At 39.3% G+C, this 13747-nt stretch overlaps 1 protein-coding gene across 8 annotated transcripts in view; it reads right to left on the reverse strand.

Moving 5' to 3' along the window:
- Window positions 1–2823: 2823 nt before the first annotated feature.
- Window positions 2824–13747, reverse strand: part of sema6bb (sema domain, transmembrane domain (TM), and cytoplasmic domain, (semaphorin) 6Bb) — a 559267-nt gene continuing 548343 nt past the window's right edge. For all 8 annotated transcript variants that reach the window (XM_072593864.1, XM_072593857.1, XM_072593863.1 and 5 more), the window contains one exon: window positions 2824–12789. In XM_072593864.1, coding sequence (XP_072449965.1) covers window positions 11780–12789 — 1010 coding nt within the window. In that variant the 3' untranslated portion in view covers window positions 2824–11779. The remainder of the gene's footprint in view (window positions 12790–13747) is intronic.

A 13747-nucleotide genomic window follows, 5' to 3' on the forward strand; every position in this document is an offset into this window, starting at 1 on the left:
CACAAATCCTTTGTTGCTCATTACCAGACTCCTGAATTTTTCATCCAATAGGCTAGTGATCTTCCTAAGGGATGATGAAAAGGACATATATCCTACAAACGTCTTACACATCCTATATGTATTTATCAAAATAACAGACTTTAATGAGTTCAAGTGTTGGTTTTTACTTATATGAAACCTGAAACAACTGGGAATTACACAGATAACCGTAATGCGTCCACCAACACCACCTAAGGCAGCATGTAATTAGTATTGCAACATTACTCGGTTACCTCACATATTTTTACTTTTTTGTAACATCAGAATGGTGCATGAAATAAATGAAAGCTACAACACCCGACTTTTTTTTATTATTATGTAAGACCTTTATAAGCATCTTAAATTCACATTTCAGAAAGAAAACACAATATTTAGAAAAAGCCAGTGCATATCTGTTTCAGACTTCAAAAGAGACTGGAACAGCATTTCTTTTACAAATTAATGGGAAGTAACACATGGTTGGGATTTTGCACGTTACATTAATTTGCAGATGGGTCACAGCCTAGTAACTAAAATCCTAAACTGTCGAGATGGATAGACAAATCCTCATGCATGCAAGATCTATGTGCAGAGTTTATAAAAGGACAATAGAGAGTCTAGTATATGCCCCATTTGTATAGTACATTTGTGCTGCCAGTTTCCCCCAATATTCTAACTGCTTGCCCTTTAAAAATTAATTACATTCAAATAAAACACGAGAAGAAAGCTATTAACCTGGGAACAGCAGAGGGCTGTGCATTCTGTTCTTGTATGATTAAGAAATACCTAGCACCATTGCAACTGAGAACTTGGATTGCTGAGTGTTAGCGACCAACTCAATGAGTTTAATTATAGAGATTTAGCTGATCTAATGGCTTCTGGCTGTGAGAATTCCTGTTCAAGACTTTGATCAATCCAGTAATGTAGATCATTCAGTATGTCCTGCCAGTGTGCAGTGATGATAATTGTGCTGCTTTTAGCTGACTGAAACAATTAGATACCTTCCCCTTGATGGCCTGCAACATCCATTTCAATTTTAAACACATCAGCCCCTTCAGAATTGGAGTTGTTTAAGAATAGTTGGAATGGATGCAATTTCCAACCAATGTATTTCACAAAAACTGCAACTTAAATCTACGAAGAAATTTGACTCAAGGTTGTCCATTTTGAGCTTCAGAAAATAGCAGCCAGGTTTTCAGAGGCAGAAAAGTTCTCATACCTCACCTGATGCCTGAGATCGGCCTGATGCCCTGTTCAGATGAATCTATCAGTCATTATGGCAGCCTGTCAGTCTGAAAAGGGGTGTAAGGTCACTCAACAATGGAAATCAGATCCATTTTGGGTACAAATTGGTTTTTTCTCTCAATTTTGCTCCCTAATCTCTTCCTTTCTTTCAGACACCAAATCATGTCTAATGTTTGGCTTGACAGGCATAGGATATCCATTAAAATGTCACCTGATAGCAACTGATCATGTGTAGGCATTTGTAGAATGTCATACTGTTCCATCATGTTGGGTATTGGATGTGAGCTCATTAATAATCTGCACACATGCAGGCTCAATGAACAGTGATCAACGAACAGAAAAAAATGTAATGGTTTTCATGAGAAGTACAATAATGCCAAATGTCACATTGCAACTGTTAGCCTAGCCAAGATCAATGAACTCTGGGGTCATAGCTTGACACTTGGGTCTGTTGTAACTCAGCCTCAAATCAAATGGTGTATTTACCTTCTAAAAGTGGGAATCTTTCTTAACTGACAGATTTTTCTGATTTTTTAAATAGTAGTTTTGTGTGTATTTTTAGTGCAGGACCATTCCTGTTATTCATTCACAAGACTGTGTGAAACCTTTGACATTCAATGCTGTATTATTTTCAGAATTGAAGCAATTTGGAAGAAATCACAGTTTGAAAATTTAAGAATTTTAATCTGATGAAGTGAGAGATGATTAGAGTTAGTACACTTTCCTATTTATGATGTATCTTCAAATATTTGTTTGTCAGGGACAGCACAGCGAGATGAGTAAGTAGGTCTTCCTAACCCAAACAATGCTTACTCATTCCAATATTAGAAGCTGGACCCACTACTGCAGCCAGTGTGACATTTTCTGTATCCTGTACTTGCCTTATCCATTTGCTATCATGGAAATGACAAAGCAAGAGGCCATTCTGTTCATTATGCCTTCATTCTACAGTGGAGAGATCTATTCCAAGCCACTCCCCTGCTCTTTTCCGCACTCTTTTGATAATTTTATTCTTCAATTGCTCATTTAATTCTCTCTTAAATGTTCTGATCGATTTGGCTTCAGTAGCCACTTCTACATATTCCCGAGTATTGGATTGCTAATTTAGTGTCAATTAGTCTCCAATTAAGTGGTAGTTTTGTGTGTGGGTACATGTCAACTGGAAGCTTGTCTGACATTAGAATCCTGACAGTTAACAAAAAGACATTTTCATTAGTCTGATTTCCTGTCTTGTGCTACATTTTGTTCAGGTTCACTGTGATCTGTTTTCCAAATTTGTACCATTTTGACCAGAAAGTAAGAACATCTAATATATTCAATTAATGTCCATTTATGATACTATCAGTGACTCACATGGAAGGGATCTCATTCCTTCTCTGAATGTATTGACATTTTTGCATGTTGTTTCTCAGCTGGTATATTGCACACTACGTAAACGTTTTTGATTCTTTGTGTATCTCATGCGTAGATGTGAACATTCCAGTAGATTCCAACCACAAAGCCTTTTTCATCATTCGAGTTTCATTGTAACCATGTTTTACGACAAGAGCAAAAACTGAATTGTGTTGTTCCAGTCCCTTTATTAAAAGAGGAAACACACTGACACACAAATGCACTCACACAAACGCGCACACACAGAGCTTCCCATTACAACTGGGAGGTTTTTTTTCTTTCTTCAAAGATCTCAACACCACCCATCTTCAATTGGAATATTCTGAGCTGAGGGCTTTTCTAAAACCATCAATGACAATACCTCCATGTTCTGAAGCAAAGAGAGGCTCAAAGGAAGTAGACGTGGCAATGCACTCACCATTTTCCTTCCCCAAATAGCAACATCTTGCTTCTGAGTGGCATTCCATCTAGTGGCTATAGTAAGACACTCACTCCACAAAAAAATAAGTATCAGATTGCCCTGGGACCCACCTGCGACTTTTGGCTAGAAAACAAACGATAAACTATTAAAGTCCCCCCAAAGCCCCAATAATTCTTTATGTGGGGGAAGCGGTGGAGTGTTTATTGCTTGTCATCTTAGCCAATAAAATGTTCTAAATATGGGCTTGCTTTCAAGCTAGCAGCATTTCCCATCTTTTGAAAACCAGTTATCAATATTGACGCCAATCAGATTTGTTGTAAAGTTTTTTCTCGCTTATGCCAATGCATCAAATCATTGGACATCAGACTGGACTTACTTTGAGGAGATCTGACATACACCATGTGAAGACCAACCAACAAGAAAAGTGTACACGAGGTTTAGTACGATCTGTGCATCCAATTGGGGTCCAAGAATACAGATTTGGCAGCCCGAAGGCAAATTGTATTTATTCCCCTTTGCACATCATGCACTAACAATTATAATTAAGCGAATGGGCTGAAATAAGCTGTGGTTAATGACAGAACTGAACTCCCAGATGTTCAATTAGGACAGCCATGAATCTGTCATAGAGTGTTCATCTTTGTCAAGTGCAATGCAGGTAAATGATGCACTATGTACAAGAGAGAGAGAGAGGCTGGCTCCTAAAGTCTTTCATTCAGACTTAGAGTCTAAGCCCAGCTCAGAAACAATGCCCACAGGGCCCTGCTTGGCAGGTTTGAGCAAATTGTTTAGTTTGGCTTGGGTATGACTACATTCCATGCCCAAAGCGAAGCCTATGTCAAAAGATTTTTGCATAGGCCAACACAAGGCATGCACAGCATCATGCAATGCAAGGAATGAGGCAGCTGGCTAGGAAGCAGCACACACTTTTTGTATGAGTGCCAATGGACTAGGCCTTGTTGCAGTTTAAGCATCCTTCAGTCGGCCCTTCAAGGTTCAAGATAACTGGGAACTCAGCAGCAAAGTAAACTTTGATCTGAAAAGTATATTTTGAACTGTTACTTATCGGAGTTACAGTAGGATGGAAAATTAATTTATCTGCCATAAATTAAGTTCAAATTGTTCTTTAAATATATAATCAATATGACTGCAGTGAATTTTAATTCCCAAAACCATTTGTTACTAGATGGACCTAAAACTAGACTTTAGGACAAGCTTTTTGACTGAGTATAAGGCAGATACACTGAGTCTGACGCAGACTTTTGCCACCAGTGCAGGAAATTACATTGAGTGAAATGAGTGGGAAATAAATAAGTGTTGATCCTTCATAGAAAAGCCTGCTGGATATATATATATAAGTTACCATTCAAATGATGGTACACTAGCGCTTTTCATTCATGACTGAATTTTTATCCACACACTAATTCAGCACCACTAATATACGTCCTCTTTGTTCTAAGGCCATTTGGGTTGAAACACGTTATAAATTGGACACTTATTCGTCAGCCATTTTGTGTGTAGCTGTTCTAGTTTCTCAGTAGAAAATTAAAGCTGCAGAAGTAGCATTGGCCTGAAAATAAGCATTTAGAGAGCTGTTATCAATGTGCGAGTGCAAAAACTGTACTTCAGCATAAAATGTACTTTTTAATCTTGTGCCAATACCACTGCCAGTGACTGACGTGTAACCATCAGAGCTTCACTCCAGTACTGTACAGCTCAAAATGCTCCCTCCAGACACAGCCCAAATGCAAAGGGACAAAATCGTAATAATATGGCTGGGTTTTTTTCACAGTTCAAGTGGGTGTAGAATGAAAGTTTCATGTGCCCATTATTATGCTTTGCTGAATTTCAAGTGCCAACACACTGAGTGAGAAACTGGTAGTAATTGTCCTTCTGTTGCCTCAGTGCTCTGAAGTTTCTAGATGCACTCAACCTAATGCAATAGCTTACGTGCAGTCCATAAATACATGAATACTGAGAAACTCTTTCACAGTCATTGCAAAGTTCAACCATCACACCATCATCAAAATTATCAGTGCTTCTAAAATTGTAATTTTTATCTAAAATTTTATAAAATGATATTTTTTTCATGAAAATTTGTGCTTGCAATCTTCTACAGTAATTATAACAGGACTCTTACTGCAGTTTTCCAGAAGCCATTGGTAATTTGGTAGGAAGGGTATTGCATTGGAACTGCAATTGAAGATTGACAAATTTTCTGTTCCTATATTGATTACTGAGTAGTTAACATTCTCTTTGATTTTTTAAAAAATATAACTTTTGGGAAAATCTAAACCAAATGAATCTTGACAAGCAATGCTACCAGTTTTTCACTTCCTTTAAAGGGCTGCAACTATAACCACAAAACCTAGAGACTAATCTTCAGAAGAAAAAAAGAGAAGTGTGAAGTGATGCATTTTGGAAGGACTAACAAAGGCAATGGAATACGTGATGAATGGTAAGATCCTGGGTAAACTGAGGATCATCAGGACCTTGATATGAATGTACAGTCATACAGCATGAAAACAGGCCCTTCAGTCCAACTCATCCACGCCAACCAAATTTCCCAAACTGAATTAGTCTCATTTGTCTGCATTTGGCCCATATCCCTCTGAACCTTTCCCATCCATGTTCCTGTCGAAATGTCTTTTAAATGTTACAACTGTAACTGCCTCTACCACTTCCTCTGGCAGCTTGTTCCATATACGCACCACACTATGTGAAAAAATTGCCCCTCGGGTCCTTTTAAATCATTCCCCTTTCACATTAAACCAAGCCCTCTAGTTTTGAACTTCCTCACCCTTTGGCTATTCACCTTATCCAAGCCTTTCATGATTTTATGAACCACTATAAGGTCACCCGTCAGCCTCCTGCACTTCAGGGAAAAATGTGCCAACCTATCTAGCCTCTCCTTAGAACTCAAATCATCCAGTCTTGATAACAGCCTTGTACATCTTTTTTTGCACGCTTTCCAGTTTAACAACATCCTTCCTGTAGCAGAGCAACCAGGATTGTGTACAATATTCCAAATGTGGCCATACCAATGTCTTGTACAGCTGTAACATGATTCTTGAAAGCAACAAGGTAGGTAGATAAGGTGGCTGAGAAAGTATATGGGATACTTGCCTTTATTAATGGAGACATTGAATACAAGAGCATGGAGTTTATGATGGAGCTGTATTTATGTCTGTTAGGCTATAGTTGGAATACAGTGTACAGAATACAGAAAGGATATGATTGTTCTAGTGAGGGGTAGAAGGATGTTGCCAGTACTGAAGTGAATGAAGAGAGACTACACAGTTTAGGGCTTGCTTTCCTTGGAGCAGAGCAGACTGAAGGAGGACCTGATTGAGGGCTATAAGATTATGAGGGGCATTGGTAGGATTGATAGGAATAAATATTTTCCCTAATTATGAGAGGGCATAAATTTAGGGAGGAGGATAACAGAATATTTAAGGAGAATTTTTACAACCAGAGGGTGGTGTATCTGGAACATACAACCTGAAAGAGTGAGAGATGTGGAAACATTACTACATTTAAGAGGTCTTTAAACGAGCACCTGAAACATTGTGGTACAAAGACTGGGAAATGGGATTGTTGACTAGTGCAGACTTGATGGGTCAAAGGGCCTCCTTCCATTTTGTAATACTGTAAGATTCCATGAGAATTAACATGACTTTGCAACAAGAAAATTGTGTCTAACCAATTTATTGGACTTCTTTGAATAAATAATATACTTTGGGTATGAATAGTTGTCCTGCATGCATATTTGCAGAAGGCATTTAATAAGAACTCACACTGAAGTCATATGGAAGATAAAAACTCATGGTGTAGGGTGCAATAATGGTATGAATACAAGATTGGCTAACTAATAGAAAACAGAGGTTAGGTATCAATAGGTCATCTCCTGGTTGGTAAAATGTAACAAGTGTGTGTCACAGGGATCAATATTGGGGCCTCAACTTTTTACAATTTATATTAATCATTTAGATGAAGCGGTCAAAATTGTTGTTGTTAAATTAGCTGATGGCGCAAAGATAGGTAGAAAACTAAGTTGTGGAGTGGACGTAAGGGAGACATAAAAGGATAGAGATGGGTTAGGTGATGTGCAAACATCTGGCAAATGGGCTATAACGCCAGAAAATGTGAAGTTATCCATTTTGGCAGCATAGATTAAAAAAAACATGTTATGTAAGTGGTGAGGGATTGAGGAGCTCTGAGATGTGATGGGATCTGGATAACCCAGTGCATGAATCATACAACGCTAGTATTCAGGTTTAGCAAGCAATGAAGAAAGCTATCCAACATTATAATTTATTGCAAGGGGAATTGAATACAAAAGTACAGAGATTATGCTTCAGGGCACTGGTGAGACCACATCTGGCGTACCGAATACTGTATTAGACTTTTATTTAAGGAGGGATATAAATGTGTTGGAAGCAGCTCAAAAGATGTTTACTAGATTCATGTCTGGAATGGGCAGGTTGCTTAATGAGAAAAAGTGAGATTGGGCTTGGATCTGTTAGAGTTTAGTTGATCTGATCGCAACATATAAGATACATACATCAGAATCATATGAACATGTAAGGTCTTGACAGGATGGATGTGGAAAGGATGTTTCCTCTTGTGGGAAAATATAGAATAAGGAGTCACTGTTTAAAAATACAGGCTTACCCATTTAAAATTGAAATGAGAATAATTTTTTTGTCCCAGAGAGTTGTGAACTCTTCCTCAAAAGGTGGTGGAAATAGAATCTTTGAATAATTTTAAAGCAAATGTAGATAGATTCTTCGTAAACACTGCAGGTGAATGGGTATCAGAGGTATGTAGGGATGTGGAGCTGAGATCAGCCATGATCAAATTAAATGGCAGACCAGACTTAAGGGGCCAAATGGTCTACTTCTGCATCTCTGTTACGTTTGTAAAGTTTAGACTACAAAGAGGAAAACTGTTCAAAATACTTCACTGTTTAATTTTTTAAAATGCATAAAATAAATATAGGGCAGCATTTAAAAAAAAGTTGAACTTTCGAAGTGCAAGTCATTCTCCAATGCACAAGGCCCTCTGGGTTAGCATTAGCAGAACAGCTACAGGCCAGAAAACTGAGTCTGTATCTGTGTTGTAAATTCTCTATTATGTAAAATCAATAAGACACAACTATGCTGAGATTAAAAGAAAATCAAAATCAGCTTTATAATTTTGTAGTATCTGATTAGATGATGAACAAAAATGAATTTCCTTGGAGTTTCTTTTTGCAGTGGGAGAGAAATGGGATTTGTGAATTTTCTTCCTTTGAGTAAAATCCTGATTAGATTTAATCATTACATATGAAACTTATTTGATATCTGATAATGGAATAATCAAAATTGTAGTATAATAAATGTGCTTTCTAGAACTTTGTACAATCCATTTCTGTTACTGTTTAATATCTCTGGTAATCACTCAGGTCAATATCTTTCACACTTCAGTAGCTAGGTATTATTCTCATTTTTTAAATTTACTCACAGAATTAGAGCATTGCTGGCTGGGCATTTATTGCCTATCCCAGATTTTAGTTACACAGAGGGCAGTTAAGAGTCAATCACTTTGCTTGGTCTGGAGACACATGTAGGTCAGACCACGCTGAGGATGGCAGTTTCCTTCCGTAAAGGACATTTGGGAACCAGATGGATTTTTCCAAGAATTGGCAATGATTTTATGGTCATCATCAGGCTCTTGATTCCAGATTTTTGTTGAATTTAAGTTCTACCATCTGCCATGGTGGGATTGGAATTCAGGCCCCCAGATTATTACCTGGGCCTCTGGATTAACAGTCCAGCAATAATACCACTAAACCATTACCTCCCCTAATTAGATTCCAGTGGAAATGTATTAAAATTTGTATATTCTGTAAGGTGGTAGGTTTTATCTAAATTAGATTAACATTGTAGATTCAATGTAATCGTACTTAATAGTCATGTGACAGGGCATGAAAAAGCTGAATACTTATTCTGATGATTTGTTTTGCAAAGAGCTGACATATGATTACCAGCCTGGGGTACAGAACCTGGCTCAATTGATGGGCCAACTGTGTACATTACAGCTGGTTTCAGGGAGGAGAGATGTCAACAATGGCTCCTGTTTCTGTTCACCAGTCATTGACCAATGATAAGAGTAGTCTGTTTCTGGATTCTTGATGAAGGACAATAATGTGGTCATCTATGGTGCGTCCACACCCTTGAATGGTCAACTTGTTTGTAATTATTTGTCAACCCAACAGCACCACTGGCATTACAACGTAAAACATGACTGCTGCCATCTGCAGATGCGAGGAAAGAGAAAGAAAATGGAAGAAATTTCTCGAAATGAATCCTTGGTGAAAGTTCGAAGGATGGTAGTAACCCATCTAAATCTAACCTCTATACACCTGAAATGACAATTTGGCGGGTTGTTCATTAGCCTTCCCCTTTATTGTCGGCAAAGGACCATTCTGATAAAAGGGACAAATTGAAAAGCACTAGAAAACCGTTACCCAGGTGGTACAATTTTAAATGGTGTGCAGGAGCAGACAGATCTCAGGGTGCGAACGTGTACAAATCCTTACAGGTTGCAGAACAGGTTGAGAAGGCAGTTTCAAAAAGGCAAGCAGCTAAATATCTCTTGCTTTAGAAATAGTAACATTGACCAAGTCTTTTACACTCCTGACCCAGTGGAAGGAGATGGGTAGGAAAGGTGATGGGAACTCAAAGGATGGGACTCCCTGTGTGTCTGATGTCTCCAGCTGGTTCGTTGTACATAACCAAGTTTGATCAATATGTTTTGCTTCCAGTCAGATGGAAAACATTGGTCAAGAACTCAGTTGAAGGGGGCTGAAACAGGAGTGAGGGGACAAGGCCATCTTCAAGGGGTGATGGGGGAGATCTTGGAGTGAAAGCACCTCGGGTAATGGGGTAGACATTTCAAAGTATATGGGGGCGTAGATCATTGGTTGGGGTGCAGGTGATCAGAGACTTGGGAAGGAGGATGAATCACTAAACCCTGTAGTGGGGATAGTGGCATGTATAAAAGAATTCTTCATTTATTGACATTTATATAGCGCAGAGTGGGCAAATGGTCATGGACCTGCTTTAGCTTGGTATGGGGGCTGAGAGGGGCATATATTCGGTGCGTGTGCCGACCTTAGCATTTGCAGCATGATAGCCATGTGGAATTGGTGGATGTATTACTTGACATGGGGGTATGTGGACATGGTTGGTGAAAGGACATTAGATGGCATAGACCGGGCATTGGAAGTTTATGGGTAGTGAGGTAGGTATGAAGTGCAAGGGATAAAAGAATATTTTCCATTATAAATGGGACCATGCCTCTGAGCACCAAGGCTTTTAAACAGTCAGCCTCAACAGCTGCCAAGCCCTTTGGCTGGCTCCAAACCTTATCCTGGATTGGCTGGTTTGACTGCAACCTGCACCTCTGCAATGAAAATGCCTTCTTTCCCACCAATATCTCTGGAGACAGGCAATCCGAGACAGGAATGTTCCTGGCATCCACTATCCAACTCAAGGATGAAAATCTGGGCCTTTATCCCTCACACCTGATTCAAACTCCTTGTTTAAGTTCCTCCCTTGGAATATCAAAGCAAGGGAATTCTTCTAAACACGAACAAGACACTGGTTAAGTCCTAGTTGGATTATTGTGCGAATTCTAGGCTCAATATTTTGGCAAGGTTGACATAATTTGCGAGGGGGTGCAAAGGAGATTTACTGGAATGGTACTTGCTGTACAAGATATCAATGATTTGGGAAGGCTTGAGAAATTGGAATTTTTCTCACAAAGTTGAGTGGTTTAAGGGGAGATAATTCAAAACGCAAAATACGTTGACAGGATAAATGAGGAGAAACTATTTCCAGTAGGTTTGTGACAAAAGGACACAGATTTAAGGTAAAGGATTTGGTTTTACGCAGTTTAGAATGCTCTGCCTCTCAGGGTAGCAAGAAGCAGATTCAACAGTAAATTTCAACAGGGAATTGAATATATACTGTAAGGGCAACAATTTGTTGGAGCATGGGGAAGGGAAGTGGAACTAATTGTAAAGCATTTTTCAAAGAGCTGCAGGAGGTATGATGATCTGAACAGCCTCCTACATCTTCTGGTGTTGGGATTCATGAATGCTTGAAAAATATGTGTTGCAATAAATCCAATCTGCATAAACCTGAAAATAAGTCCAAGATAGCTTGTCCAAATAATAGATCATGCTAAATTAATTTCACCAATGGTAAACTATAGCAGTAAATTAACTGTATAAACTCATAATACAGATCTAATGATTTTATGAACAGCACATTCAGTGTCTTCAGCTGTTGAATTTGTTTTACTAGGTCATCTGCAATAAAAATCTTACTGCTAAAAATTGTAAGAAAAATTGCTAATTAAAACGCTTGGATAATTTTCCCTTCATTACCATGGCTCCTGAAAAGTTAACAGTAGAGAGAAATCCAGAAAAAATTCCTCAACACCATTTCTTCTCTAAACTACTCCTTCCTTCTGAAGCTCATGTATTTTTTTTTGCAAAGGAAATGCATCCTTATTTTGAGAACAGGTCTTTGTTATCTTAAGGAGTGCTGTTGTCTTCACACTCCATTTCCTCCAGTATTTAACTTTTGTTTTTAAATATTTATCCCACGTTTTCACAAAGGTTATTGAAGAGATACGAAAGCACAAGGTGTCTCATTTTGCTAAGGATGTCCTTTCGACACTTGACTTTTTTGGTGGTTTAAAGCCTGCCCGGTCAGGCTGCCCAGTGACAGGTGGGACTGGTTGGTGGAGGTGTACATGGTGTACAGGCACTGGGTCCTTTCTCTGCAGGGATGACGAACTTTCCCCTCTGCTAAAAGTCTGATTCCTTACGTGTTGTGAAGGTACAGGTGCACTTGCTTTCTCGTAATTCCACTGTGTGGAACATGTCGGGTCATCCCCAATGTAGTCCTGAGGCATTATGGGTGTTGATGCACCCCTTCTCCTTTTGGGACTGCTATGAGGAGACACTGAATATTCCACAAAAGCATGGCTACCTCCATTGCCACTTAAAGATGACCTATAGTGAGAACCTGGAGTCTCAAGTTGTTCTCTCATACTGTGTGAAAGATAATTGTCCACGACGTCTTTATTATCACTTGTCAGTTCCTGATCCCGCTGGAAAGAGTGGCGGGAAGTTGGAATGACCCGCACATTGCTAAGGTGATGGGACATTGCTTGATGCGAGGAATCAACCAGGATCATCTGTGATCCTGCACATGGTTGATCTCTTAGACTTGCATTTATCAGGTTCTGCTCCCATTCACAGCTTCTCATGCCTGTACTGCGTTTCTGTTGCAATGGCGTTTGTTCAGGTGTTGGTAATACTGTCGAGTCAAGGTGATGCTGGCTGGTTTTGATCAAGCTCTTTGACCAGCCGTTCTGCATCAGTGGAGCGAGTAAGGTTTCTGGCTGTCCCCTGGACCGTCGCTCCACCATGCCGCCTAGCTTGGTGACACTGACTACAGACTCGCTGTGTGAAAGGATGGTTTCCTTGTCTTTTCTCCGGGCTGTATCCTTTTTGTCTCGATGGCCAATGAACCAGCAGACACTGAATCCGGAGATGACTGCTCCAATCACAAAGGCAGCAATGGCTGATATCACAAGGAGGTTGACAGAAACCAGGCCATTGGGCTCTTCAACAAAGCTTTCATGTATCAGGCCTGTAATAGGAACAAGGTGATACAAATTGAGTAGCAGTAAACAAATCACTTAATGATCAGGAAAAAAGTCAGGCTATTCTAATCATATTTGCCCTTCATTTACTTTCATTTCTATTCTCCTTCATTTGACTGACATACATCACGGATTTAATTGGCTCCTTTTCCCAATGCTTTAGGACCAATATGCTCAGCCTCCCACTGTCACAAATACATTTCCTCCTATTACACTGTGACTGTCCACTCCAAGGGCTTGCATTGTGTGTCAATCTTTTGAAATCATCACACCAACCCTTACCTCAACTGTCTTTCCTGGGACCACAAAACTGTGGAACTTACACCTCCCCCAGGCTTTTCCAACCTCTTTAGTCAATAAAAGTTTGAAATTTAATATTCTGACTTGAAACTCTTGAGTGAAACGGCACTGTGGAGAGGTGGGATGGCAGTGGGCACACTGCCCACTGGATTTTATGTGCCTTTTCAGGCTTATGATCCACTGGAGGGCACGGTAAATCCAACTTATCCACAGCTTCAAACTGTATCTGATTAACCAGATGCTTTAATGCCCAGGGTCAAGCTAATCTCCCATTGCAATCAGTCATGGAAAACATCCAAACCTGATTGCAGACAAAGCTGTAGAAAACTTGACCTTATTTTTAAAAAAAGTTATGTTTATGTAGCATGTCTAACATAGTAAAATGTAAATAGGCATTTGTATATTGAATTTGAAGAATATATTACTTACTGAAGAAGTGTATACTTCTTTGGTCTAGCATTCATCAGGACAATTTGCAATATACAATTCAAGGGGTAAACCAATTCTTACACAATATGCGGGGAGAATGCTGGTCAGTTGGCTAGTGTACTCTGATTGGTAGAGGCACTGCCATGGCGAGTTCACCGGGCAAATGCTGTTTATACAATCCACCAGTCTTTGGGACACATCGTCTGCATACCTGGC

The sequence above is a fragment of the Chiloscyllium punctatum genome, chromosome 24 (assembly GCF_047496795.1).
Source record: "Chiloscyllium punctatum isolate Juve2018m chromosome 24, sChiPun1.3, whole genome shotgun sequence".
Lineage (NCBI taxonomy): Eukaryota > Metazoa > Chordata > Chondrichthyes > Orectolobiformes > Hemiscylliidae > Chiloscyllium > Chiloscyllium punctatum.